The sequence below is a fragment of the Pelophylax lessonae genome (assembly GCF_965119305.1).
Source record: "Pelophylax lessonae genome assembly, chromosome: 5".
In the NCBI taxonomy this organism is placed as follows: domain Eukaryota; kingdom Metazoa; phylum Chordata; class Amphibia; order Anura; family Ranidae; genus Pelophylax; species Pelophylax lessonae.
In genome coordinates, this window is record NC_138772.1 from 517078293 (window position 1) to 517093412 (window position 15120).

At 42.3% G+C, this 15120-nt stretch overlaps 1 protein-coding gene across 1 annotated transcript in view; it reads right to left on the reverse strand.

The window, feature by feature from the left end:
• TMEM65 (transmembrane protein 65) overlaps nt 1-15120 on the reverse strand; it is a 202484-nt gene that overhangs the window by 21486 nt on the left and 165878 nt on the right. The window contains exons 4-5 of the mRNA XM_082257940.1: nt 10926-10980; nt 379-421 (exon numbers count right to left, since the gene is read on the reverse strand). Coding sequence (XP_082114066.1) covers nt 379-421; nt 10926-10980 — 98 coding nt within the window. The remainder of the gene's footprint in view (nt 1-378; nt 422-10925; nt 10981-15120) is intronic.

Consider the following 15120-nt stretch of genomic DNA (forward strand, 5'->3'; position numbering starts at 1 on the left):
ATCAGCAGCAGCCCATATTCTGAGTACATCATTTTCACAGTTATTTCCCTCGGTTTTGGAGACCCGCAGTGATTTTCTTATTGGAGTGTACATTATATATTTTGGGAACACAACACATTCATTCCTAAGCGCGGGTTAATTTTTTACATTCCCTTGGACGAAAATGTTCCCCCGATTTTCTTAGTGTTTACGGTGCATTCGAGTCTGCAGGATTTAGACATTGCACTCACAATCAGCAGATTGAAGGTGCAATATCTTACAGGCTGCAATGCAAAAAACAAATAAATAAATTTTACCTGCAAAAAGATGTGCGTTTATCATTTTTATATAAAAAAGGTGAACTTATCCTTCAATTGCATTATGTATTAGGAAACATACCCGAGTCCTGCAAGATCTGAAACCAGGTTTCCTAGAGCAGCAGCTGAAAAGGACAGAAGAAATAGAAGATTAAGCACATTGTGACAGAGAGAAAAATAGAATTACAATGAATTAGCGGAATCAACATTACGTATTTCAATTTAAAAAGTAAAAAAAAAAAAAAAAGAACAGTATTACACAATAGCAAATAAAACACATTGTGAACATTGCCTCAAATGCAGCATCCGAATCTTCTTATTGCAGAACTAAAGGCTGAAAAAACAATTGCGAAGGGCAGGTTCTTCATTGTAGACATGCAATGTCTCTTCTACAATAAAATACCTGCCTGTTCCAAATCCTCTGTAAACTGGCAGCATGCTGGGATATCGCACTCCCGTACATGTGTGGGAGTGATGTCATCCTGCACTGGCCAATCAAGATGGCAGAAGACCGGCACTCAGAAGAAGCCAGGAAAAAGCTGGCGCAGGACCTCGTGGGTGTCAGACCATTGAGACTAGGTCAGTATACCTGGCTTTAATTCCACTTTAAGGATCATTCCATCCAAAGCGGATATATACATTTTGGGTAGATGGATATTTCATTGGAATTATAAATTAAAAAAGAACTTAAATTTAAACTTTTCCAAGGAAAGATGGAAAAATCTCCAAAAGGCATCAAATTACAGATTAGACATTCTTATATGTCAACAAAAGTTCGATTTTATTTCCATCATTGACACTTTCAAAATTACAGAAAACAAAAAAATGGTGTCTGCAAAAGTATGGGCACCCTGCAGAGTTAATATTTTGTACTGCCCCCTTTGGCAAGTATCACAGCTTGTAAATGCTTTTTGTAGCCAGCCAAGAGTCTTTCAATTCTTGTTTGAGGTATCTTTGCCCATTCTCCCTTACAAAAGTCTTCCAGTTCTTTGAGAATTCTGGGCTGTCTGTCACGCACTGCTCTTTTAAGGTCTATCCATAGATTTCCAATTATGTTGAGGTCAGGAGATTGTGAAGGCCATGGCAAAACCTTCAGTTTACGCCTCTTGATGTAATCCCCTGTGGATTTCTAGGTGTGTTTAGGATCATTATCCATTTGTAGAAGCCATTCTCTCTTTAACTTCAGCTTTTTCACAGATGGCATCAAGTTACCATCCAAAATTAGCTTTAATCATTTTTCCTTCTACTCGTGAGATGTACCCTGTGCCACTGGCTGCAATACAACCCCAAAGCATGATTGATCCACCCCCCATGCTTAACAGTTGGACAGAGATTCTTTTCATTAAATTCTGTGCCCCTTCTCCAAACGTACCTTTGCTCATTCCGGCCAAAAAGTTAAATTTTAACCTCATCGGTCCACAGAACTTGTTTCCAAAATGCATCGGGCTTGTCTATATGTTCATTTGCAAAGTTCAAAGGCTGATTTTTGTGGTGAGAATGTAGAAGAGGTTTTCTTTTGATGACTCTTCCATGAAGACCATATTTGTAAAAGTATCTCTTTATAGTGGAATAGTGTACCACAACTCCAGTGTCTGCCAGATCTTTCTGGAGGGATCGTGCAGTCAAACGTGGCTTTGAATTTTGTTTTTCTTACAATCCTGCGAGCTGTTCTGTCTGATATTTTTCTTGGTCTTCCAGATCTTGCTTTAACTTCCACTGTTCCTGATGACTGCCATTTCTTAATTACATTCCGAACAGAGGATATTGACATCTGAAAATGCTTTGCTATCTTCTTATATCTTTCTTGTCTATGCTATCTTCTTATAGCCTTCTCCAGCTTTGTGAGCGTCAACTATTTTCAGTTTCAGTTTTCTAGACAACTGCTTAGAAGATCCCATGGTGCTGATTGTTGGGGCAAGGTCAGATGAGTCTGGGCATTTAAAACCTTTGAGATTGACACCACCTACTCTTCCCAGACGATGATTGAGAACAATCCATGACACTGGCAGGTCTCAGCCTTGCAAAGGGGGCAGTGCATGCTATAAATTCTGCAGGGTGCCCAAACTTTTGCAGACGCCATTTTTTGTTTTCTGTAATTTTGAAAGTGTCAATGATGGAAATAAAATCTAACTTTTGTTGACATATTATAAGAATGTCTAATCTGTAATTTGATGCCTTTTGGAGATTTTTCCATCTTTCCTTGGATTCCTTATGCACATTAATACAAGTTTTTACCTGGGGTGCCCAAACTTCCGATCCCCACTGTATATGTGCAATCAGCAAAATAACTTACTTTTCTTAATTTTTCAGTTCTGACAAAGTCCTGAAGTATTTTTAGATTTTTTTTATTTCTTAATATTATAGATAAATGGTTCTCATAAACCAACCACAGCTTTGGGTTTGGTGGCCCTTTAAAGCGGTTGTAAACCCTATAAAAAAAATAATAAAAAAAAAAAAAACCTGCAAGACAAAGGCATAATGAGCTAGTATGCATCGCATACTAGCCCATTATGTGTAACTTACCTTAAAACGAAGCCCCGACACGGACCCCCGGACATCGATGCGGGCGCTGCCATGATCCCTCGTCGTCTCCTCCGGGTTCGGCGGCTCCGGCGCGCTGATTGGCCGGAAGAGACGGCTCCGGCGCGCTGATTGGCCGGAGCCGCGATGACATCACTCCAGCGCATGCGCGCGGGAGTGATTTTTCCGGCAAGCTCCCGGCAAACTAATTGAAGGTCCCCCCGGACCTTCAGAGCGCATGCGCCGCTCGCGCGAGCGGCTGCATGCACTGTAAATATCTCCTAAACCGTGCCGGTTTAGGAGATATTATTTGTACCTACAGGTAAGCCTTATTATAGGCTTACCTGTAGGTAAAAGTGAAAAAAGCGGGATACTACCGCTTTAAACCATTAACTTCCATAGTAACCAATCCACTTAGTGAGGTGACAACCTCATCGCTAAAGACGCATCTCCTACTCTCAGAAAATGCCATCCTGCCACTAATGATAAAAACTAGATTTCCGCAGGTTCAGCCTGCAGGTCACTGGGGTCTATTTTGACAGGTTCGATTTATATGACCGTCATCTCCATAGAGAATGCAGCCACCTAGCAGTGTGCGCATAGACCAGATAATGATTCATTTATAGCTGCTATCCAGCATCTGCTGCGATGTCTCAAGTGTCTCGTCGCAGGGAGCCATGACAGGTTGGAGGAATTGTTCATCACCTTTCTAGAAATAGCTCCATTTTCTTCCACTGCAAAGTCCCCGAGTCCAGCGAAGGATTGATGAGTTCTGCTCTGCTGCGTATACATTTATGTAACAAGCTTATCAAATCTGACAAGCTGTAATCATAATGTCTGTTTAACCACATAAAATTATATAAATTAACAATGCAATATCAGTTCAACATCCTAGTGTCAGTAAACCCACATCATAAACTATCAATAAACGGTGTATTACATGCTGTTCATATTCACTCCTTTCAGATTCGTTAAATGTATTCTGCCAAAAAACTGGTTGATCCTTGCTCTCTATCTCCACTGCAGTTGGGGATTTTGCAGAGCAGTGTTGGCAGCTCTGCACATGCTCAGTTTTCAGTGAGTTTCTATGCTGAGCATATTCTCCCGATCACATCTGAGCAGCCCATGTGACTATAGAGTCACACATGTGGATGTGTACACAGTGGTAAATGGCAGCCCAACTCCCTGCCCCCCCCCCATCCACGCCCACTAACCAGTGAAACACGATGGGAGCGGGAAATTACATGCAGATTGATGGAGGCTTCACCTCCCTCTTATTCTAAGACACATGCTGGAGGGGCATGACACATCCGGAGATGCAGAAATCCGCACACACCATGTTATTGCCAAAAAATAAAGGATTTGATTTCTAATATATATTTGTATGACAATGTAAAACAGTTTCTTGATATTTATTTTTACTCTGTATACCAAAAAGTTTTTTTTTTGATCATGTGACCAGCAGCAGAGGACTACTGTAGACGCTCCCCTTGCTTTTATTTCCCTGCAGACAGGCTGGGAAAGAGCTGGGTCATGTGACAGCTGTATATTGATTAGGCAAAGGGTATTTTTTATTTTATTTTTTATTAAATGCATTACAGTGCCATCATCCATAAACAGAAATATAGGGGATAATGTAAATTAAACAGTGTGTTTTTAGTATCTCTTTAAAGTTGGGGGTCCTAAATTGTCCAGAACAAAGGTTCTGTTCATTTACCTTTAGGGGGCTAGACTGTGGCCAATGGGAGTAGAACAAGCTAAGGCAACAGTGGGAGTAAACAATGCCCCAGGGTTGGTGGTCAGTGGGAGTAAAAAAAATGACCTAGCGCCTGTGGTTACTGGGAGGAATGGTGCTCCATCATTAGTACCAGTGGAAGACTATTGCCCCATTGCTGGTGCTACTGAGATGAATAGTGCCCCCATCATTGTCACAGTGGGAGGAATAGTGCCCCATCATTGGTAATAAGCAGAAAAATAGTGCCCCATCATTGGCATTAAATTTTCCCCAAAAATTTGTATTAAATAGAAGAATAGTGCCCCATCATTGGCATTAATAGAGAAATAGTGCCCAATGATTGGTGTCAGTGTGTGTGTGTGTGTGTGTGTGTGTGTGGGGGGGGGGGGGGGTGCATAAAGCCCCATCACTGGTGTCAGTTAGAGGAATAGTGCCCAATTTGTTGGTGTCAGTGGGAGGAATAGCGCTCCAATGTTGGCATAAGTGGAGGAATAGTGCCCCATTGCTGCTGTCAATGGGAAGTATAAGACCCCATTATTGGTGCTAGTGGGAGGAATAGTGTCCTGTCATTGGTATAAGTGAAAGGAATAGTGCTCCAACTCGTTGCATCAATGGGGGAACATTGGTATCCATGGGGGAGTACCAATTATTGGTATCAATAGAAGGAATAGTGTCCCATCATTAAAGTCAGCGTAAGGAATGGTGCCACCCCCATTAATGGTGCCAATGTAAGGAAAAGTGTCTCATCATTAAATTTAGGATTTTGGTTGACACTGGAGAGCTAAATGCACTGACAGCACCTTACAACTTTCAGTGCCGGTTCACACGGATGTCAGACACAACGCATGTGATTCGCACTGCACTGCTATGCAAATCCCAGATTGTATGGCTGAATTTGCATCGGATTCAGACCAAAGTCGCGCAGGCCCGTTTTTTTGGTCTGCACCAGAATCGGATCGCATGGGTGTTTATACCTATGCAATCTGATTCCTGCCTGAATTGACAGTTCGCACTGCGATATGCGAACTTATCTGGGGGAGGTCATTAACTTTGTATGGACACCCCCAGCAGTTCCCATATGCCAGTGGATTATCAGGGTTCCCGAATCGCATCAGTGTGAACTGGCACTCAAGGACTCTACGGTATCATATCTGTTGTTGTGAGTTGTTGGGTCTTTACACCTGGTTTGCTCGTAAGGGGCTCCCATTTTCTCAGATTTTTTTACATTTATTTTTCTATTAAGGAGAGTATAATAAGTGGGGCTAGAACACAGGGAGAGTGGGAACATCCAAAACGTCCGGGCGCACAGGAAGAGAGTCCAAAATGATGGCAGGTAGGTCTCACTGTCGGGGTGTCAAAGAACCAAAGAAGCCTGGAGCTCGCTCAGCACACAAGACTATATCTATGTCTAGGAATCTCTATCCCTATAAATGGTAACTGAGTGCTGCCAGCATTCCACTGTGGGATTCCAGAGGGCCATGTCAGAACGTAGGCATAGGCTCAGGTCCAGCAAAATGTACAGGCGGTGCTTTTTGCTTAATGGCTCCCCAGCTAAAGGACAGATTTTTAGTTGACAAGTAAAGGAGCAGAATATCACTTTTGTTGCCCACTCTTAGGGTATGAAGTTACCTTTAAACCATTAGATTCATTCCTAATCCAATCTAAAGGAATATTCCAATTAAACACGAATATTCCACATCTAGACTCACTTTCGAGCACACATTCAATGCAATAAGTGGCTCTAAGATTATCTATAGGTGCTTCTGCCATTTCTGTTCATTTAGAAACATTTGGCTAAAAATGGACCTTACAATAAAATGCAACGCCCACTTTTAGTGTCGGGGTCCCTTCCTTTTCTAACCACTTGCTGCCCACTGAACATATAAAACATCCTGGATGTAAATGGTTAAAACAAGCTTATGACTGTAGTTTCAATATCTTTTTTTTTACATCCTAGGATTGGCTGTTTAGTAAAAGTGATCTGGGAGGTTCTACAGCCACCCTATCACATTTACTACAGTAAAATGGTCTGCCCCCCTTCCTTGGGCATTTAACAGGTGTTGAGAAGGCATTATGCTTCTTGTCGGCTTGGACTGCCCGATAAACAGCAGGGATAACTTTAGATTGTGTAGACCCCTGTCCGCTGCCTTTGCAGCTTGAATCAATTGTAAAAGGTAAAAACTTATTTTAAATGAAAATAACAAAAATGTCTATAATTACCTGCTCTGTGCAATAGAACTGCATAGGGTGCCCCTGAAACCTTCTCTTCTCGGATCCCCCCCTGTCGCTCCTGGCTCCTGTCCAGTTTTTCCATGGGAAACTGCTTTCCAGTGGGCACTATGCGTGCTTGCTCCCGAGCCCTGCTGCTGCGTCCATTGACACAAACAGTGGGACTCGGCCCTGCCCCCCCCCCCCCTCCCTTGTCACTGGCTTTGATTTAAAGCACTGGGAGCCAACAGCTCCCTGTACTCCAGCAAAGCCAGCAAGACCCAGAAGTGAAGGGAGAGAAGCGATGAAGACCTGCACAGCGCTGGATCAAATGAGGGCTCAGTTAAGTATAAGGGAGGGTGAGGGGGCAAGGTTTTATGCCTAAACATTTTTTAACTTAATGCAAGGAATGCATTAAGGTAAAAAATGTTTAGGCTTTAGAACCCCTTTAAGGGGCAGCAGTGAAAACAAGGCTCAAATACTCACTGGAATGTGCCTTATACTTAACCACTACATTCACACAGGCTCGGCCCAAGTAGAGGTCACGCAATATACTCTTCTGGACCCTACGGCGGACCCCAGTCTCCTCTCCCATCCTTTTTTTTTTTATTTTTCTTTCCCTCCTTTCTTTTTCTATCACCTACTTCCAAGGGGCCAATCTAGAACCCCCCCCCCCATATATAAAATATTTGAAAATATGTTTCCTTAAGGCCCCTTTCACACTTGTGCGACTTCAAAGTTGCGCAATTTACCTAGATTTTGCCGCGATTTTGACTAGGCTTGAATGTCTTTGGCCTCAAAACCGTGCCAAAGTAGTGCAGGGACTACTTTGAAGAAGTCGGTTCGACTTCAAGTCGCACTGATATGAATGGGGCTCATTGAAAATAATGGAAAGTGACTTGTCATGCGATTTTGCGGTCCAAAATGGCGGGACAAAATCACACAAGTGTGAAAGGGGCTTAACTCCAGCATTACTTTGTTGAATCACCACCTACCTACAAGATATGCACGATCACGAGTTTTACCTGGGGGGTGAACAGACTGAAGCTTTATATATAGACGGAATTCTAGAGCAATTATAAGGATGTTAAGGTTACAATATTGTGGTTGAGGAATTAAAGTGTTACTAAACCCAGGACTCAGCATTCACTATATCTAGTCTCCCACAGTACACAGAACACGGAAATGCAATTATTTTAGTAAATATAAACTGCTAAATACCCTTTCTCATCAGCAGTATATAGCAGTCTTGTGACTTCTATCGGTGCCTGGTTAAAACTTCTAGGAGGGGTTTTCATTATCCTCTGACTGTCCCATGAGGCTGCATGACCCCTGACCCTCTGTCTGGACAGTGCTGATTGGCCCTGTGCTGAACACATGCACTCTCTCAAGAAAAAAAAAAAAAACTCTCTAGCAATACACATCAAACTGAGCATGTGCAGAGGGACTCCAAACACTCTGCCTTATCAGGAGATGGATTGGGGACAGTGGAAGAAGGGGAGGATTAGAGAAGACAGGATCAAGAAGCCTTTTTACACAATGTGGAAGATTAACCCCTTAGGTTCCACAGTTAATATACCAAGCATGCTTTACTGCCTACAGTGCCTTGAAAAAGTATTCACACCCCTTAAAATGTTGTCAGGTTACAACCAAAAACGGAAATGTATTTTATTGGGATTTTATGTGATAGACACAAAGTGGCACATAATTGTGAAGTGGAAGGAAAATTATAAATGGTTTTCAAAATGTTTTACAAATAAATATCTGAAAAGTGTGGCGTGCATTTGTATTCAGCCCCCTTTACTCTGATACCCCTAACTAAAATCTAGTGGAAACAATTGCCTTCAGAAGTCACCTAATTAGTATATAGTGTCCATCTGTGTGTCATTTAATCTCTGTATAAATACAACTGTTCTATGAAGCCCTCAGAGGTTTGTTAGAGAACCTTAGTGAACAAACAGTATCATGAAGGCCAAGGAACACCCCAGACACGTCACGGATAAAGTTGTGGAGAAGTTTAAAGCAGGGCTAGGTTATAAAAAAAAGTCTAAACTTTGAACATCTCAGGGAGCACTGTTCAATCCATCATCCGAAAATGGAAAGAGTATGGCACAACTGCAAACCTACCAAGACATGGCCATCCACCTAAACTGACCGGCCGGGCAAGGAGAGCATTCATCAGAGAAGCAGCCAAGAGGCCCATGGAAACTCTGGAGGAGCTGCAAAGAGCCACAGCTCAGGTGGGAGAATCTGTCCACAGGACAACTATTAGTCGTGCACTCCACAAATCTGGCCTTTATGGAAGAGTGGTAAGAAGAAAGCCATTGCTGAAAGAAAGCCATAAGAAGTCCTCTTTGCAGTTTGCGAGAAGCCATGTGGGGGACACAGCAAACATGTGGAAGAAGGTGCTCTGGTCAGATCAGACCAAAATTTAACTTTTTGGCCTAAAAGCAAAACGCTATGTGTGGTCGAAAACTAACACTGCACATCACCCTGAACACACCATCCCCACTGTGAAACATGGTGGTGGCAGCATCATGTTGTGGGGATGCTTTTCTTCAGCATAGACAGGGAAGCTGGTCAGGGTTGATGGGAAGATGGTGGAACCAAATACAGGGCAATCTTAGAAGAAAACCTGCTATAGTCTGCAAAAGACTTGAGACTGGGGCGGAGGTTCACCTTCCAGCAGGACAATGACCCTAAACATACAGCCAGAGCTACAATGGAAAGGTTTACATCAAAGCATATTCATGTGTTAGAATGGCCCAGACAAAGTCCAGACCTAAATCCAATTGAGAAGCTGTGGCAAGACTTGAAAATTGCTGTTCACAGATGCTCTCCCTCCAATCTGACAGAGCTTGAGCTATTTTGCAAAGAAGAATGTGCAAAAAATTTCCCTCTATAGATGTGCAAAGCTGGTAGAGACATCCCCAAAAAGACTTGCAGCTGTAATTGCAGTGAAAGGCGGTTCTACAAAGTAATGACTCAGGGGGGTGAATACAAACCCAAGCCACAATTTTCACACATTTGTAAAAAGTTTGGAAAACAATTTATCATTTTCCTTCCACTTCACAATTCTGTGCCACTTTGTGTTGGTCTATCACATGAAATCCCAATAAAATACATTTATGTTTTAGTTGTAAAATGACAAAATGTGGAAAATGTCAAGGGGTATGAATACTTTTTCAAGGCACTGTATACAGACGGATATTACTGTTGTGGGTTTAGGAACACTTTCATTTCCCTTGGACTCCAATGACATAAGACCAGTATAGTTTTTTTTCTCCCTTTGTTTTGCAGGGTATTCCATGTTAAATGTACTATGTGCTATCCAAAGGGATAAAATAAAAACGTATTAATAAAAAAAAAAAAAAAATATTTATTTATATATATATATATATATATATATATATATATATATATATATATATATATATATATATATATATATATATATATATATATATATATATATATATATATCTATCTATATCTATCAATCAACCACCTGTTTTTACAACACCCCAATTGCAAGTGTAAACTAGGCCTTAAAGTGTTACTAAACCCACAACAGTAAAATCAGTCTGTATATGCAGTAACGCACGCTTGTTATACTCACTATGGAACCTAAGGGGTAATCCTGTACATTGTGTAAAAAGGCTGTTTGATCCTGTCTTCTCTGATCCTCCTCTTCTTCCACTGTCCCCAAATCCATCTCCTGATAAGGCAAAGTCTTTGGAGTCACTCTGCACATGCTCAGTTTGATGTGTATTGCTATAGAGTTTATTTTTATTTTTTTATTGGGAGAGTGCATATGATCAGCACAGGGCCAATCAGCACTGTCCAGACAGAGGGTCAGGGGTCATGCAGCCTCCTAGGACAGTCAGAAGAGAATGAAAACTCCTCTTACAAGCTTTAAAGAGTTCTCGACTGGACACAGATAGAAGTGTTCCAGCACTACACACATGTGCATGTAAGAATCTCCACATTACAGACAGATGGAAGTGGTAGGCTGTGACCCCTCTATGCACATAGACCGCACTTTATTTTGCACATTAGTGAACCAATGTTTTCCAAACTTAATTTGCCAAGTTAAGGTAACATTTTTTATGAAACATACAAGTCCACTGAAATAACAGAACAAACAATTCTTAGTTCACTCTTACCTGCCATTGTAGAAATTCCTAAAATGGCACCGATATGGAATTCTATTTGTGTTCCCTGTCAAGAAAGAATATATGCCTAAAATTAACACAAAAATAACACAAATCTAAAAATAAAACATAGTTCGGCTCCAGAGTATTGTTTTTATTTTTTGCATACATGTAAAAATCAACATTTTTGGCAATAAAATGACTTCAACCCCCAGGACATTATATATTTTCTGAAAGCAGAGGTCCCGTAGAATAAAAAGGTGATAGTTGCAAGTTTTTATGTTATATTCTTTTTCATGATATTTGCAATACAGTTTATCAAAAATGCAAATTTTCAGAAAAAATATAATACAATTCATTTTAGTGCAAAAACACACAATATAATACCCATTTTTGGTTAAAATATAAAAGATGAGGTTTATCCAGTAAATACATACCAAACATTCCATGTCTTAAAATTGAATGCGCCCGTGATATCGGCAAAAGTTTCGTAAAACAACCCATTCAGTTTAAAACAAAAGGCAAAACATTTGTTCAATATAAAAATAATAAAAAAAAAAACCCTAAAAACCCCCTAAAAAACATATCTTTTTTTCCATTTTTTTTAAACGGATCAAATTTCTTCTGTTCTCAGCTGCATAAGAGCTGGAGGAGGAGGAGAAGCAGCAGCACACTGAGCTTTCCAGTGAATGGCTGTGCAGTGGGGGCATGTCAGGACAAGCCTGATCATTGGAGGAGAGCAGGCTGAGTTCCCAGCATAGCTAGAGAACTGACCACAGTGTGCTCTCCTGCTTAGTGTGGTCAGTTTATATTAGGAAAGCACAGGGACTGTCTGGAACACCAGGGATTTCACACAAAGGAAGCAATACAAAGAGAATAGGAGACTTTCTTATACAGGTACATGGTACAGCAGGCACAAATCGGGAATATGAAATGTTGGGGTAACAAACACTTTAGCAGCTCTTGTGCTAGAATTATTATTCTCACTCTGACGTTCGCGGGGATATGTCACACGTGTGGTTGGACCGCAGTTTACATACACCTGCGCACCCTGGGCTTGCGCGGGAGTGCAGGGCAATGGGGGTTATGGAGGTTATGGCAGTTTTTATTTAAAATTTTCCTTTCCAAATTCGGTTTTATTATGTGGTCATACAAAGATGTTGGTTTCCAGTCATATATTATGTCAAACACTATCAAGATAGAAGATTACAAGGAAATATTTGACACATTTAGGGGAATCTTTTCTAAGTACCACCAACAGAGGTACATACAAGTCACACTGCCCCAATAGAATCAAAGGTTTTTCATTTTAATATATTTTATCATCATATTTTAATTTTAACGTTTTTCTATTTTCTAATTTTTTATTTTACTTGATTGCTATCACAAGGGGTTAATGAACCCCTCTGTAATAGTATTGGGCAGATGACAAGTTCTCTTTACAGTGCCATCTTAAGAGCATTAAAGGGCCCTGGGCAATGCAGTGCACTGGGGCCCTGCCTACACAATCACCCACGAGAATAAAAATGCAAATTATCGATAAGGCGATATTTATTGGTACAGCAGTGCCAGGCTAATGACAGCTTCCAAGTTGGGCGGCTGGGTGCAGTGAACACACACACACGGATGGGAGTCAGACTCTACTGTCCTGTGTGTGGCTGTTCCCGTGGAGGCGGACAGGCAATCCTGCAGTCATGGGCTCCCCCTTCATGGCCCAAGTGGCCTGACAGCAGCGCAGGACAACAGACGCTTGCCAACTGCTAATTTCGGGGGCAGGATGCACACGGGAATCGGGACCAATGCTTAGCTGGGGCTGGGTCGCTGGGCAGGTGGGGCCCCCGGGTAAATGGGGCCCCTGAGCAAGTGCCCAGCATGCCCATTCGGTAAGATGGCCCTGTCTTTTTATGGAAAGATTAGGGGGTCACACCATCTAATGGAGCACAGATCGGCTTGGTTAGATGTGTCTCTTGCCTCTACTGGCCAGGAAACGGTGGATCTGAAATTCAAAGTGACAAAACTTCCAATTTAATTGCTTGCATGTGAGATAAAGGTATGGATTTGGCTCGGTCTCACAGCGATCTCTCTCTCCTACCTGGGCGCTGTATCTCCGGGCTCCTCTATGGGAACCACGGGAGGAGGGGGCACTGGCGGGAGGCACTGCCCGGCCGGCTTTGTAAAAGTGATGCAATGGAGCTGCTGCATCACTTTCAAACCCGGAGCTGGCTAAAACGAAACCCACACAAGTGGATGACTCCTACCGCAGCCAACAGCTTGTAATTAACCACTTCCAGACAACCTACCGCATTATACATTGCGGCAGGGCGGCCCGGCTATGCAAAATCACATACCATGAACGTTAATGCGTGCCTGAGGTCTGGGGCATGCGTGCGCACCGCTAGCGACCCGCTCTCTTTATAATTGGACACAGCGGGAGCCAATTAGCAGGTCTGATGGCTGCCGGGAACCGCTGATTGTTCAGAGGAGAGGCAGACCGCCATTCTGTGAGGGAGGAAAATAGAGATCTAAGCAGGAACACTGCCAAAAGTACCAATACCTGGTCACATGATCATGGTATCACTGTGCTTGATTGGCCAGCAAACTTGCCTGACCTAAACCCCATAGAGCAGGGGTCTTCAAACTATGGCCCTCCAGTTGTTCAGGAACTACAATTCCAATCATGCCCAGTCATATATGTGAATGTCAGAATTTTCCAATGCCTCATGGGATATGTAGTTCCACAACAGCTGGAGGGCTTTAGTTTGAGGATCCCTGCCATAGAGAATCTGGGGGGTATTGTCAAGAGGAAGATGAGACACCAGAACCAACAATGCAGACGAACTGAAAGCCGCTAACAAAGCAACCTGGGCTTCCATAACACCTTAGCAGTGCCACAGGCTGATCGCCTCCATGCCACGCCGCATTGATGCAGTCATTCATGCAAAAGGAGCCCCAACCAAGTATGAGTGCATATTATCAGGGCCGGATTAAGAGCATCATGGGCTTGGTGCTGAGGATTTTGAAGGGCCTTAAGGGCCGTGCCTTGGCATGCACCCAGAGGAGGAAGGGTGCAGCCATGCATGCCTAATTCAACATGGGATGCTGTCTCTGAAGCCCATAAACACATCCATGCATCGGCAACTGTCCCTCCTTGTCCAGCCTTCGTGCTGTGTGGGGAGGTTCTGAGGGTGCTGCCTGGGGAAGCGAGCATAGAAGCCAGACTTCTGTGTTTACAAGTGACAGAAGAGCGGTAACAGTGAATATGGCCAACCCGGGGCCTATATTAAGGTAGGGGCCTGGAGCTGCAGCTCCAATAGCCCCTATGTTAATCTGGCCCTGCATATTATACTATACATGGACATACTTTTCACTAAGCCAACATTTCTGTATTCTGTATGTAATATTCTATGTTTCTGATATACTGAATTTTGGGTTGTCACTAACTGTAAGCCATAATCATCAAAATTAAAAAAAAAAATGCTTGAAATATATCACTCTGTGTGTATAGAAAATATGAGTTTCACTTTTTAATTGAATTACTGAAACAAAGGAACTTTTTGATGATATTCTAATTTTATGAGATGCCCCTGTATGTATTCTATTCATCTGGCTTTTGAAGTTATCGAAGTCTCTCCTGATCGGTGGGATAATTGAAGTACCAATATTTCTTAGTACATCTGTGCCATGAACATGCCAATCGCCTATTAGATGTGAAATAAAAGGAGTAGGTAGGTGCTGGCTGTTCATCAGATAAGAGTTCATTTCATCCACACATTTCTTTTTTTCTTTTAATAGACGCATCCTTCATAGCCATGGCACTCACACCACCCGAGGGTGCATGTCTACGCCTCGAGCATTTCTCTCCAGAACCAATCTTATCTCCTGGGAGCTACCGCAGAGATAACCCAACCCGAAATAGATCAGCGAACAGCCATCTGTTATCCACGTGTACCTACAACATGCATCTTGTGAAGTGTACCTGTCACCGGCTCCTATATAGTAACAATTTAATGCTGAGAGCCAATTAAAGGCCCATCATAACAGAACTATTGTATTCTGGTCACTGTACAGTGGGGAGAACAAGTATTTGATACACTGTCGATTTTGCAGGTTTTCCTACTTACAAAGCATGTAGAGGTCTGTCATTTTTATCATAGGTACTCTTCAACTGTGAGAGACGGAATCTAACAAGAATCCAGAAAATCACATT